The sequence below is a fragment of the Nyctereutes procyonoides genome, unplaced genomic scaffold, assembly GCF_905146905.1.
Source record: "Nyctereutes procyonoides isolate TBG_1078 unplaced genomic scaffold, NYPRO_anot_genome, whole genome shotgun sequence".
NCBI classification, from domain to species: domain Eukaryota; kingdom Metazoa; phylum Chordata; class Mammalia; order Carnivora; family Canidae; genus Nyctereutes; species Nyctereutes procyonoides.
This window is the reverse complement of record NW_026575048.1, coordinates 20200665-20214464: the sequence shown is the minus strand read 5'-3', so window position 1 is coordinate 20214464 and position 13800 is coordinate 20200665. Positions and strand designations below refer to the sequence as shown.

The following is a 13800-nucleotide window of genomic DNA, read 5'->3' as shown; positions in this document are numbered from 1 at the left end:
CAGGAAGACACAAACTGACCCAAGAGATGAGCAACACTGTTTCCAGAAGCTACATATGACACCACATGAGTCTTGGATCCAAATTCCCTTAAGTAGGGGCCCCTGGGTGGCTCCTTTAGTTAAGGCTACAACTCTTGGTTTCAGCTCAGATCATGATCTTGGGGTCCTGGGATTGAGTCCCACATTAGGCTCTGTGTTCAGCAGTGAGTCTGCTAGAGATTCTCTCTCCCTCTCCCTCTGTCCCTCCCCTCACTCTCTCTAAAAAATAAATCTTAAAAAAAAAAAAATCCCCTAAGTAAAGTTCACCTTAAAATAAACATCATGAAAATAGTCAAAATTTCGATAAAGAAAAAGAGGTGGGTGTGAGGGACCTTGCTTCAATAGATACCCAAGCTTTCTATAAAAACAGTAGGAATTGGGATGCCTGGGTGGCTCAGCGGTTAAGCGTCTACCTTTGGCTCAGGGCATGATCCTGGAGTCCCAGGATCTAGTCCCACATCAGGCTCCCTGCATGGAGCCTGCTTCTCCCTCTGCCTATGTCTCTACCTCTCTCTCTCTCTCTCATGAATAAAAAAAAAAAAAACAGTAGGAATTAAGCAGTGCAATTCTGGCATAGGAATAAATTAGCGAACAGAACAGGATGTAGCAAGTTCTGAAGCATACTTAAGTGCAAGAAAATTAAGTATGTAACATGGATAAACTTCAGGGGTGCCTAAGTGACTCAACCCTTGAGCATCCAATCTCAATGTCAGCTCAGGTCTCATGGTGGTGAGATCAAGCTCTGTGTCAGGCTCCACCCTGGGTGTGGAGCCTACTTAAGATTCTCTCTCCTGGGGTGCCTAGGTGGTACAGTCTATCAAGCATCTGACTCCTGGTTTCAGCTTCAGTCGTGATCTCAAGGGTTCTGAGATGGAGCCATATAGGCTCCATCCTCAGCATGGAGTCTGCTTGGGACTCTCCCTCTGCTCGTGCTTTCCTTATCTCTCTAAAATAAATACATCTTAAAAAAAAAAATTCTCCAAAAAAAGACAACATTTCAAATAAGTGGGGAAAAGATGAATTATTCTATGAATTTGTTGGTGAAATGGCTAATCATCTGGAAAAAACTTTAGGTCCATAACTCACACATGTTTGTACATTCTCAAAATAAATGCAATGTTTCAATTTCATATATGATTAATGTAATTATACATATATATTTTAACTATAAAAGCACTAGAAAAAGGTATCAGAATATTTTCATATTCTTATATGGGGAAAGGTTTCCAACATATGGCACAAAATCCAGAGGTCATAAAGGAAAAGAGTAACTAGTGGATCTAATTAGATAAACACACAAAATATCTACACAGCAAAAGATATTAAAATAAAGTTACAAGGCAAACAACAGATTCAGAGAATATTTGTAAAACATAAAACAAAGGGTTACTATCCATAACCCATAAAGAACTGTTACAAATAAAAGAGAAACGATCTATAGTGGAATCTGGTTTTCACCCAAATATCCATTTCATTTCATTATGAAGTTGCCATAAATAGTTTACATGGCATTGAATCCAGCCCAACTCTTGGGTTTAAACCATTCAGAATAATTTCATTACTTTGCCAAGATCATTCAGGTAATCAAGACCTAAAACAATTGTGCATGGTACCAACTTGTTTTAGGGATAATAATCTAGTCACTCTGACATTCCAGTTTTCTGCTTGGAATTCTGTAACACAAATCTTTCCTTCTGAGGCTTGGAGCAGCTACCGAAGTTTGCAAACAGGAAAAATGCTAGTCTAAGCATAGAACTGATCTCAAAAGAGGACAGAGCCAAGAATTTCAGAAAAGGAAACTAGAGCTGTAATTGAATCATATCTGAAACCCACCCTCCCTTTGTGCTTTACAGTTGTTAGACAATACATCCCCTTTAATAAGCCAATTTCAGTTGAATTTTGTTATCTGTGACTAAAGTCTCCTTACTGATACATGATTAGAAAGAAAAATGTCAAACAAAATTTTAAATGTTCAACCTCACTAACAACAGAAACATTTTAAAAATTAAAACAAGGTATCATTGTGGGGTTGTAAAATAGGCAAAAATTAAAAACATGGTTAATACAGAATTCTAGGAAAAAAGGATTTAGGCACTTCCATATACAGTTGATAAAAGTACAAGGTGGAAGGCAATTTTTAGTTATCTAACAAAATTTAAATTTTGAGCTTCTGATCCCAATAATTCCTCTAATTGGTCTTTAACCTGTAGAAGTACCCAAGATGTGTATGTAGCATACATAGATCTCTGGCCTATAGAAATATTTAAGATGTTCACTGTAGCACTGTTTACATTAGTGAAACTCTGGAACTAATCTAAATGCACATGAGGAAATGGCTAAATAAATTATACTACAAACATATCATGAAGCACTACAGTAGTTTAGAATGAAAAATAAAACGTAATATACGTGTATATACTAACACAGAAAAACATCCACAATATATATTTAAGGAAAACGTAAACTGCAGAACAATATGTATAGTAAGACACAAGTCTATGGAAGAATAAAGAGGAGCTTTCATTTTATATTCTATCTTCTCAAATTTTGTTACAATGAGCATTTTCTTTTTTCTTTTTTAATGAACTAGATTTTTTAAATTTATTTATTCATGATAGACATAGAGAGAGAGGCAGGAGACACAGGCAGAGGTAGAAGCAGGCTCCATGCAGGGAGCCAGACGCGGGACTTGATCCCAGGACTCCAGGATCGCACCCTGGGCCAAAGGCAGGTGCTAAACCACCAAGCCACCCAGGAATCCCCACAATGAGCATTTTCATTTTTATGTACAGTATAATTCTAGTTGTACTTAAATCTACATATATTCTTATATAAATATATAAAATATGCAAATGCATTAAAAATGTCCAAAAAATACACAAAGTGTGTTTTTTGTTTTTGTTTTAAAGCAAAATGCTAATAGTATTCATCTCTGGGTGGTAGACTTATAGGTATATTTATTTTCTCTGTAGTTTCTGAAAAATTGTATTAAGTCAATAATTAATTAAAAATAATTATTGGTCTCTTCAAAAGAGAGACCAAGCAAACTACTCTATGGGAGGACTGACCTTTATTGTCATTTGCTCTAAGCTTTAGGAAATAGATATATTTACTCAAGGATTTGGGAAGCCTGGAAACTCAAGCAGAGCACGCTGGAGTAGGGTGTGTGGAACTATGGAAGGTTGCATGAAGTTGCTAGCATCTGAATGAAAGGAAAAGGAAGAAGGTGCTAGCCAAGTAATGAAAACAAAATGGATGGGCAGCCCAAGTGGCTCAGCGGTTTAGTGCCTGCCTTCAGCCCAGGGTGTGATCAGGGAGACCTGGGATTGAGTCCCACCTTAGGCTCCCTGCCTGGAGCCTGCTTCTCCCTCTGCCTGTGTGTCTCTGCCTCTCTCTAAGTCTCTCTCATGAATTAATAAATAAATCTTAAAAGAAAACAAAATGGAGGAGTTTAACAGCTCACTGTTACACTATCATTAAGACACAATGTAAAGGGGATCCCTGGGTGGCTCACCGGTTTGAGCGGTTTGGTGCCTGCCTTTTGCCCAGGGCGCGATCCTGGAGTCCGGGGATCGAGTCTCCCTCCTCCTGTGTCTCTGCCTCTCTCTCTCTCTCTCTCTCTCTCTCTCAAATAAATAAATAAATAAATAAATCTTAAAAAAAAAAAAAAGACACAATGTAATGGAAGGGCACTGACTGAACCAGACTAAACCCAAATCCTGGCTCTACCCTCGTGTTATACGACCTTAAGCAAGGTACTTAATCTTTCTGTCTTAAGAGTTAAGACACAGATAATTCATCTGGAATTATAGATCATTCCAGTACCTAACTCAGGGTTGGTGTGAGGAATAACGTACAGAAAGCACTTAGAACAGTGCCAACATAGTGAGGATCATACATGTTTGCTATTCATATTAGTGGGTGTACCTAGTTCCCCTCTATGGAAGCCACAGTAAGAAGCATAACCTTTCTACATTTCTGCCCTGATGGAGCTTGACGATTTCGAGAGTACAAGGAACAAAAAAGTCAAGAGCCAAAAGGAGGATGGCCTTTAGCCACAGAAACGAGTTTCTAACACGTCTGCATATGACCGTTGCTTCATTTGGAATCAATCGCATTATTCCAAGGACTCGAACCCATCTTTCCAACGCAAAAACAGCTATTACTCAATGAAGAGTTCGTGACTAAAAGTTAATAGACGAAGCCTCTTTTCCTATTTCCACCACCTGTGGCCATGGATAAATAAGCCCACTTCGCGCTGATTCATGGGATCCACCTATAGGGCGACGGGGATCAAGGACCAGAGATGACCACCAGGTCCCCTCAGGGGCTCTGGGTCTCCCGACGCCGACGGAGGAATGGCCCAACTCCTCCCCCACTCCAGACTCCAGAGGTCACGTGACCGAGTCCCCACTCCGGTCGGCAGCAGGGATGGGGTTGTCCCAACTCGCCGTCCTAAATCTCTACACCCGCTCACCTAGCCACGGCCGAAACGGGAGAAACAACGACACTCGCTGCAGTACAGCCCTACGCCTTCTGCCGACACACACGGGCAAACAGCTCGCTAACTCGAGGTGATAAATTAAAAGACACGGGTGACGCGGCCGCTCAGAGCGACAGACAGAACGCCAGCCCGACTTACTGCCCTGGTTGCCTTGGTCCCGGAGACCCTGTCCGAAGGGGCCTCCTTCCCCCCCTGAGACCCCACTCCCCGGGGGGGGGGGAAGGGAGGCGGCCGCGGGCACTGGGGAAGTAGCTGGGAAAGGAACCGCGGCTGTCCCTTCGGGTCAAGGCCAGGCAGAAAGCCCAGCGCACGCCCCGTCTCACCTCAGCTCCGTCCTCTCGAGCTCCCCGCGGGCACGGAAGCTTCGGACTCCAGCGCCAGGACTAGACGTGACGGAGGGGCGGGTCCTACCCAAAAGGACCCCCCCGCCCCCGCCCCACCCTCGAACTCCGCAGGCTGCCCGCCGGCCGCCTGTCTGGAAAACCGGACACGTCGCCCCCTCCTCTCTCGTCCTCCTTCCTTCCAAAGGAGAAAGCGTCTTCTCGGCCCCGTTATCCGGAAGCGAACGGCAGGGCAAGGAGCCAGCGGCAGCTCCGCACCGGGGGTTTTAGTCAGGCAGTACGTCGGGCGCCTGCCTAGGGCCAGGCTAAGGAGGAGAAGTTCTCCGCTCGGCAGCCCCCACCTGAGCGCTTTACACTTTCGTCCTCCTCAGCTCAAGATGGTGGCCTCCCGAGCTATCGGCAGCCTCGGCCGCGCCACTGCCTCCCGGATGTTCCGCTGCCCAGGTGAGAGGCCTGGCTGGGAGCGCCCGGTAGCCCCGGGCAAAACTCTCGCGGAGCCTGAGGGGGCCCCGGAGCCGCGTCTCCCTTTCGCTGTCGCGTCCCCGCCCCGCCCGGCCACCCAGCCCTGAGTGGGGGAGAAAGGATGCCGCCCTTGGACCCAACCTCCTGTGTCGTCGCGCGGACACTGCCTCTCTCGCTGCTCCCAAATCCTGCAGCGACTTCAGGCTCCGTAACCCCTGACCGGCCTGAGAGCCGTCCATCCGCTCTAGGACCTTCCGCGAGTCTCCCCGTCGCGCTCCGGGCCTCACGCCCCTCTTAATCTTTTACGGTGGCTTCGGACCTGGACCCTAGAGCAGGAGGATTGGGACAGTCCCGTCTGTCACATCTTTGTGGCTCCGCAGCACCGTACCCTTCGCCAGAGCTGTCTTGAAATCTTTCTAGGTGGAATTAGCCAGCCTTGAAAATTACTGCTACACTCCGCTCGTTTCCCCCAGAACCATTTTTGTACCTAATACCACATTTCAGTAGGGAGCTCCGACTGCTGCAGTTCCCGTGATCCCAGTGTGAATGTATATAGTATGGTAAATTTCAAGGAAGGAGGTTCTGCAACGTGCTAGGAGAAACTTTTTTTTTTAAATACATACATAATCGCTGGCCTGTCTGTGGACAAACGGGGGGGGGGGCAGGGTGATGGAAAAAAAGATAAGGGATACCTTATCTTTTACCTTAAGGGATAAAATGATGTTAGATAAGTTAAACTAATTCTGTTTCTGAAAATAACTCCGCTCTGCATTACCTATATTATCTTTTTCTCTTCATACTGGCAGTGAAAGGGTTAAAGGGGGGGGTGAATACCGGCTTCTAATTAGAATCTTAATTTGTCATGTGCCTTTTTCCTAAACCACTAGAGTGGTGTGCTTTTTTGTAGATAGGTAGCTGGAGCCTGCGCTAAGGGATTAATTTTGGATAATTCAGTCTTTTTCTGCTTCTTTATCTCCAGCAGTGTTTTCAGTTTCCACAGGAATGCTGTGTGTGTGTATACCAATCATAATATTACCAACAAGGTAAATGGAAAGACTTGGGGAAGGGTGAAGAAAAAAGAATCACCAATTTTCTTGCTACTCAGAGTTAACTGTTAGCATTTGGTCATGTTACCTTACAGTTTTGCTTTCTGTTTTCCACATGTATGATTTAAGGTTTTATGACAATCAAATGTATATATTTGAACTTGCCTCTGCATTGGTATTAAGGTAGTTCTCACGGATTAGCAGCTGGTGTAACACAGAGCCGGTAGTCAGCTCATATGGTTTCTGGTCACTAGCTGTGTAACTTTGGACAAATACCTTAGCCTAACCGAGCTTTATTTTCCTCATCTATAAAATGAATGAATCTTCGGATTGTCTTACACATGGAAATAGCATGAAAGAGCAATTCAAAACATAAAATGTGGAGTCTGACTTTGGGGCTTGAATCTAGCTCTTTGTTTTACTCCCTAGTGGCCTGGGACAATTAATTTCCGTTTTGTCATTTGCAAAATGGGGAATAATACATTTGTGAACTTCAAAGGAGTTATCCTAAGTTTAAAGCAGTGTTTTATGGAGTAAATGCTGCTATTAACCCTTTCCTGCCCTGAAGAATCCTTAATTCTATGTATCTGAGAATTAAAAAAAAAATAATTATTACATTTTGCATGTGTAATAACAAGCTTAGCTTTTCTATATCTTTTGTATAGAAATATATATACACATATAAACGTATATATATTGCATTGTTTTCACCACTAAGAAAATGTGGTCAGTAGTTATTGTCCCTTTGAATAACAATTTATGAATTTTGAAAACATGTCTAGAAAGTGAATTCAAAATTACCTGCACACTTGGATTGCCATTTAGACACAACATTTGCTCTTTCACCCAGAAAGTCTGTACCAAGGCCCACTGTTTAAAGAGATTATGACAGTGGGGTAGATGGGTAAATTCTCTTGAAACTGATTTGTTCTCTTCAAAGTTCAAACCCATTCCTCCCCCACAAATGCTGACTCTGAATTCTGAAACTGTCAAGTGAAAGGCACAACTTAACCAAGATATCTTGTCCTAAATCTAAATTTCTCCTAAATCTAAATTTCTAATTATGTAAGTGGTAAAACAATTTCACAGGAAATGAATTAGAGGCAAATACCTTGGTAAATGATACATATTTAAAGTTGACTTGCTTCCTTAATCCTGTCTCTTCCCCCAGGGTTGAGTATTGAGAAAAGTTGTTGATTGTTATAACCAAGATAACATTTTCTTATTTGAAATTTGTGTTTTAGGTCTTGTAAAGATCTTCTTGAGTTAAATTATCAAGATGATTAAGAAATAGGACAAAGGTTTCTCTCTTTTGCTGGCACAGTTGATATAGGCTAAAGTTCATCTAGCAGCTCCTGAAGTAAATTGTTGGGATTACGTAATGGGTAAGGCTAGATTCCAAAAGCAGAGCTACCTTGTAGCTACCAACTTGATTGAGTTGACTCGTTTGAATTCATTTCGAGATACATTTGTACATTTATTTTCTCTTCTTCGATTTAGAGGAAGTTTTGTGTATGTGAATATGGATGGGTGTATGTGTGTGTGTGTGTGTGTGTGTGCGCGTGCAGCATCTACTTTACCCTGTTGTCGCTAGAATTGCTTATTTCCTGGTTCCCCTCCCACTGGAATTTCCACTTTACAGGCAAACTCCTTTTTATATCAAGCCTATTTTCACCTCTTCATGTATCTCTACAAAGTAGGAACTGATTCTTCATGATATTCTTCCTACGATATATATATCATCCCTTACGGCTGTAGAATGTAAGCTACACAAAGACTGGAATTTGTATTTTTGTTCACTTCAAGTGCCCAGAACAGTGCATGGCACATGGTAGGCCACAATAATTTGTTATTGTTGTTGAATGAAGGACTGTGAGATGATGTTGGAAGAGCTTATGCTTTACTTGAGGGAAACACCTGTTGTAAATGCAGTGACTAGAGAACAAAATAGTAAATAATAAAAACCAAAATTGGCAGAGAAGGGAAAGATCATTGTAGATGGAATATTATGAGAAGGCCTTGTAGAAAAGGTTGGAGCCATGATACAAAGATAAAGAGTGATAAATACAGATGATTCAGATTTCAAATGATGAAAAAGCAGAGAAAGGAAGTGTAGAGGCATGGGGACTAAGGAAATGGCTGACTTCTGTCTTAATTTACTTGTGTGTAGCGCTGTAACTTACAGATACTTTTATAATTATTATAACACTTTTATTTCTATCTTTATAAGGATGATAAAATGCATTAAAAGACTTGTTCATAAAAAAAAAAAAAAAGACTTGTTCATGGTCATATAACTGGTAAATGATAAATTTGATCGTTGAACCTGTCTTTTGACTCTCAGGTCCTTTGTCTTTGCACTCAGAGGGCTGATTTGGATTGCTTAAAAAATGTAGACAGAACCAGAAATCACCTCACTTTGGTGCTTGTGTCATCTACACTAGTTTTCTTTTAATATGTTACTTGCCTTTCAAACCAGTGTAAAGCAGCTGTTTTCTGTGCCTTCTCTTCCCCTCAAAGAACTGCAGGATAGGGGCACCTGCCTGGCTCAGTCAAAGAGCATGCGACTCTTGATCTCAAGGTCATAACTTTGAGACCCACATTGGGTGTAGAGATTACTTAAATAAATAAAACTTTTAAAAAAAAAGGGGTGCCCGGGTGGCTTCGTCAGCTAAGCGTCCCATTCTAGATTTCAGCTCAGGTCATGATCTCAGGGTCATGAGATCCAGTGGCTTCCAAGTTCAGTGGCAGGTCTAGTTGAGATTCTCTCTCTCCCTCTGCACCCACACCAGGGATGCATGTGTGCTCTAAATAAATTAATTTAATTAAACTGCAGGACAGAGGGAAAGGAGGAGGAAGCAAGAGCCTTAGCTACTGCCGATGGTCCCTCTCCGAATCCACTGAATCATCACTGGGTTCTCTGATCAGTGACTCCCACACACCCACTTGTTTGCTTTCTGCTTCAGTTTCCTTTCTAAATAATATAGACTCTTGAGGTCCAGCCCCCTTAAGTTCTGATTCTGTGGTTCTAAGTTTTATGTTGCCCAAACATTTGTGAATGTGTTTGAGCCTCCCCCACTGATTTTAATGCCTAACCTAGTCTGGAATCACTTCTCAATACTGTTATGGGAATACCAGTCCAGCTGGATTTGTTGGATAACCTTTCAGATCCTGCTTTAGCCACGTACAATACTTCCCCAATCCAGAAGGGTCCCTGTGCCTTCTGGTCAAATAGAGACCATCCTCAACTTAGAAACAGGACTGAGTCTAAGATTTTCATCATTTATTTCCCCCAAACCTCCACCCACCTCCCCTCTGGTAATCTGTAGTTAAGAGTCTGTTTCTTGGTTTACCCCTCTCTTTTTTTTTCCCCCTTTGCTTGTGTGTTTTGCCTCTTAAATTTGACTTATGAGTGAAATCAGTATTTGTCTTTCTCTGACTTATTTCCCTTAGCATAATACTCTCTAGCTCCATCTATGTGGTTGCAAATGGCAAGATTTCATTCTTTTTATGGCTGAGTAATATTCCATTGTATATGATTTCAGTTCTGATAGCACTGAAAGGCCATCTCTCCATAAAAATGCAAGAGGACTAGAGAACACGGTTGCAATATATTTGGAATATGTTTGGGACTGGGTATTATAGGTTGTTTTGTGGATTATTTATTTCCTGGTGTGCTGATTTCCTATTGCTGCTATAACAAATATCCACAAATTTCATATCTGAAGCAATACAAATTTATTATCTTACAGTTAAGGATGTCAGAAATGAATCTCATTAGGCTAAAATCAAAAGTGTTGGCAGAGCTATGTTCATTCTGGGTGTTCTAAGGGAGGTTCATTTCCCTGCCTTTTCTAACTTTCAAGGCTGCCTGCATTCCTTGACTTCTTCAAAGCCAGCAAAGTGGGACTAAGTCTTTCTCATGCTGCCATCTCTCTTGTCCTTTTTTACTCTCTCTTCTTCGTGATTACATTAGGCCTATCTGGATAAACCAGGATACTCTCTCTCAGTTTAGGTCTGCTAATTAGCAACCTCAATTCCCTTAGCCATATAACCTAACATATTCAGTTTCTGGAGACCTGGACATCTTTGAGGGGGCAGTTCTTCCACCTACCACATTTACTATTTAAATAATCAGATAAAAAAAAGATAATAAATAATCAGATAAGCTGATCATTAAAATGAAAAAGATATGGTTGTAGTCACTATAATGATCTAGAATACATTATTCTCATTTTGGGTTTTTTGGTTGTTATAAATTCCAGTTTTGTTGTATTTAGCAGGTACTGCAGCAATTATGTTTTATAAAATAATTAATTTTGAATACCTTTTTCTTATAGGTTATATATGCCGCAACTTTACAGGGTCCTCTGCTCTGAGATGTAAGTTTAATTTCTTATTGATGTGCTTAAACTTCTTTTTAGATTTGTTTAGCAATAAACGTATTTACAAATAAATTATCTTCTCTTTTTAGCTAGAACCCATATTAACTTTGGAGTCAAAGGGGATGTGGCTGTTGTTCGACTTAACTCGCCCAATTCAAAGGTACCTAATTTAACTTGCTGCAGTGTATTTCTGCTAATATATTCATGAATCCAGTGCTGAATAGGAGAGAAAGAAATCCACTAATCTGGCAGTAATCTTATATGAATATGTAATTTTGATAGTTTAACAAATTACTCAAGGAGTGTAATTTTTCTGGAGCAGATGTCCTTGTTTAAGAATTCCTTCAAAAAAAAAAAAAGAATTCCTTCTAATTGACCTGAGGTGTCAGATTAACATCAAAGATTAATGAAATTAGCCTGTTATGTGTAGCATGCTGAAGTGACTTACTAGATAAGAACCAAACTGCAGGCTTTGTTTATCAGAGTCAAAATTCACCTACTCATCTTTACTACACATGCTTTCTTCATTACCTGCCTGACATAGTCATTAGTCATAGAAAATTGGCTGGGTTAAATGTGGTTATTAAGCTTCCTGAAGAACTTGAAAGAATGACTCAGTGTAGTTCACATTCACATATTGGAAGTCAAGTTCTGTTCAAAGTGGAACCTCATTTGTATTTGACAACTTCAACAAAGCATGTGGCATTAATCCAGTCTTTGCCAGGAAACCTTCATTTCAGGAGCTCATGGCTTTTCCCCCATCTAAAATTGGTGTTGGGGCACCTGGGTGGCTCAGTCAGTTAAGTATCTGACTCTTGATCTCACCTCAGGTCTGGATCTCATGGTTGTGGGTTCAGCCCCCTACTTAAAAAAAATTAAAATAAATTGATGTCAAGTTTTCATATTTTAGAAATCTTGTTACTAGAGGCCTAGACGGAATAGGAGGACCTACATGGAAGCGATTAACAGCTATCACATATTAAGAAAAATAAGAACCAGTCTCCCTCACTAGGGTAAATTTTGGTACCCACTGACCAATGATTCAAACTTAAGATATTTTTTCAGAATTTTCTAAATTGTGCATTTTTTTCTGAATACAGAATCCATACATGCCTCTAGTGGGAAGTTTGAAAGCTATACAGAAGAAAATAACAAGTCATTCATACTGTAAACCCAAAGGCAAACAATCCAGTTTCAACATGATATTTATAAAATAAGATCTCACTATTTGTCTAATTTTGATTCCTTTTTTCTTAATAGTATAGAAATTTTTCCATACCAACAAACGTGCATAGATTTATTTATAGCCCACATATGATTCAAACTCTTAGGAATATGACCCTGAGTTCCTCCATTGAGTAGACCTATTTTTAAAGTCAGGGTACTTATAATTGGCTAAAGCTGAAGAGAAAGCTACTGAGTTTAAGGGTTTTTTTCCCCCTCCCTGCCTTTCTTCTAACAGTATATATCTGCTGGATAAACAAACTTACTATAATCAAAATAGCATTTCATGGTAATTTACACATCTTATACTTCAGATTTAAAGCCTTAGACTTATATATATTTCCCTTTGGCAGGTAAATACACTGAATAAAGAACTACAATCAGAATTCATGGAAGTAATGAATGAAATCTGGGCTAGTGATCAAATCAGAAGTGCTGTCCTTATCTCTACGAAGCCAGGCTGCTTTATTGCAGGTGCTGACATCAAGTAAGTTTTCAGAAATAAGAAGTCACCTATTATCTTGGCTAATAGTATGTTTCTTAGGCCTAATCATTCCTCCTCTGAAAAGAAGGTAGAAGTAAATTCTCTGAAAGTTTTCTCTTTTCCTTTTTTAAAAGATTTTATTTATTTTTTAATTTAAAATCAGTTTGCCAGTATATAGTATAACACCCAGTGGTCATCACAAAAGATTTTATTTATTTGAGAGAGAACAAGAGAGAGAGAGAGCATGAGCTGGAGGAGGGAGCAGTGGAAGACGGAGAAGCAGACTCTCTGATGAGCAGGGGGAGCACAATGCGGGGCTCCATCCTACGACCCCGGGATCATACCTGAGCTGAAGACGGAAGCTTAACCAACTGAGCCACACAGGGTGCCCCAAAAGTTTTCTTTTAAGTTATTTTCACAGATGTAATTGATTTAAAAGAGGGGGGGTTTGGTGAGAATACTGAGAAGGTGGAACCCTCTTAAACTGTTGGTGGGAATGCAAGGTGGTGCAGCCACTCTGGAGCCATTCTGGTCATCCCAAATAAAAGCTTTTTAAAAAAATTTTTTTAATTAAAAAAAACTAACAATGAGGTGCCCTTTTTTTTTTTTTTAACTTAACAGACCAACAAATATGTTTGAAAATACTGTGTTAGCAAGGACTTGGGGGACATGAGAAAGTTAATCTATTACTTGTAGGAATGCCCGTTGGTACAACAACTTTGGAAAACATTTTGGCAGCATTTAATAAAATTGAAAATATATGTATTTCATAATTCAGTGATACTTCGTCTGGCTATATATATGCTAGAGAAATCCCACCCTTTGTTTTTAAGGACCCATGTGTAAGGATATTCAGCCCTGTGTAATTTAAAATAATGAACAAGGATCCCTGGGTGGCGCAGCGGTTTGGCGCCTGCCTTTGGCCCAGGGCGCGATCCTGGAGACCCGGGATCGAATCCCACATCGGGCTCCCGGTGCATGGAGCCTGCTTCTCCCTCTGCCTGTGTCTCTGCCTCTCTCTCTCTCTCTCTCTCTGTGACTATCATAAATAAATAAAAAAATAAAATAAAAGAAAAAATAAAATAAAATAAAATAATGAACAATTTGAAGCAATTAAATGTCAATCAGTAGGGAAATGGAAAAGTAAGTAAACTGTAGAACTTTCACATGATAAAATACTACAAAACAGTTCAAAGGAATTAACTAGATCCATAAACATAATGTTAGAGCTCAAAAATGTATTGTTAAATTTTTTTTGAAAAGCAAGTTGCAGAATGTTCTGTACAATACATAGTTTGTGTAAGCATTTTAAAAT

At 40.4% G+C, this 13800-nt stretch overlaps 2 protein-coding genes across 6 annotated transcripts in view; one reads left to right on the top strand and one right to left on the bottom strand.

The window, feature by feature from the left end:
- HADHB (hydroxyacyl-CoA dehydrogenase trifunctional multienzyme complex subunit beta) overlaps positions 1-4989 on the bottom strand; it is a 42617-nt gene extending 37628 nt beyond the window's left edge. For 2 of the 5 annotated variants that reach the window (XM_055327111.1, XM_055327115.1), the window contains exon 1: positions 4867-4989. The gene's annotated coding sequence lies outside the window, so the exon portion shown is untranslated. Of the gene's footprint in view, positions 1-3553; positions 3673-4516; positions 4659-4681; positions 4828-4866 lie in introns of those variants that run through there. The other 3 variants (XM_055327114.1, XM_055327113.1, XM_055327112.1) reach the window with 3 other exon arrangements.
- A 191-nt stretch (positions 4990-5180) lies between these two features.
- HADHA (hydroxyacyl-CoA dehydrogenase trifunctional multienzyme complex subunit alpha) overlaps positions 5181-13800 on the top strand; it is a 45335-nt gene continuing 36715 nt past the window's right edge. The window contains exons 1-4 of the mRNA XM_055327110.1: positions 5181-5328; positions 10733-10774; positions 10867-10937; positions 12355-12488. Of these exons, the coding sequence (XP_055183085.1) occupies positions 5262-5328; positions 10733-10774; positions 10867-10937; positions 12355-12488 (314 nt within the window). The 5' untranslated portion in view covers positions 5181-5261. The remainder of the gene's footprint in view (positions 5329-10732; positions 10775-10866; positions 10938-12354; positions 12489-13800) is intronic.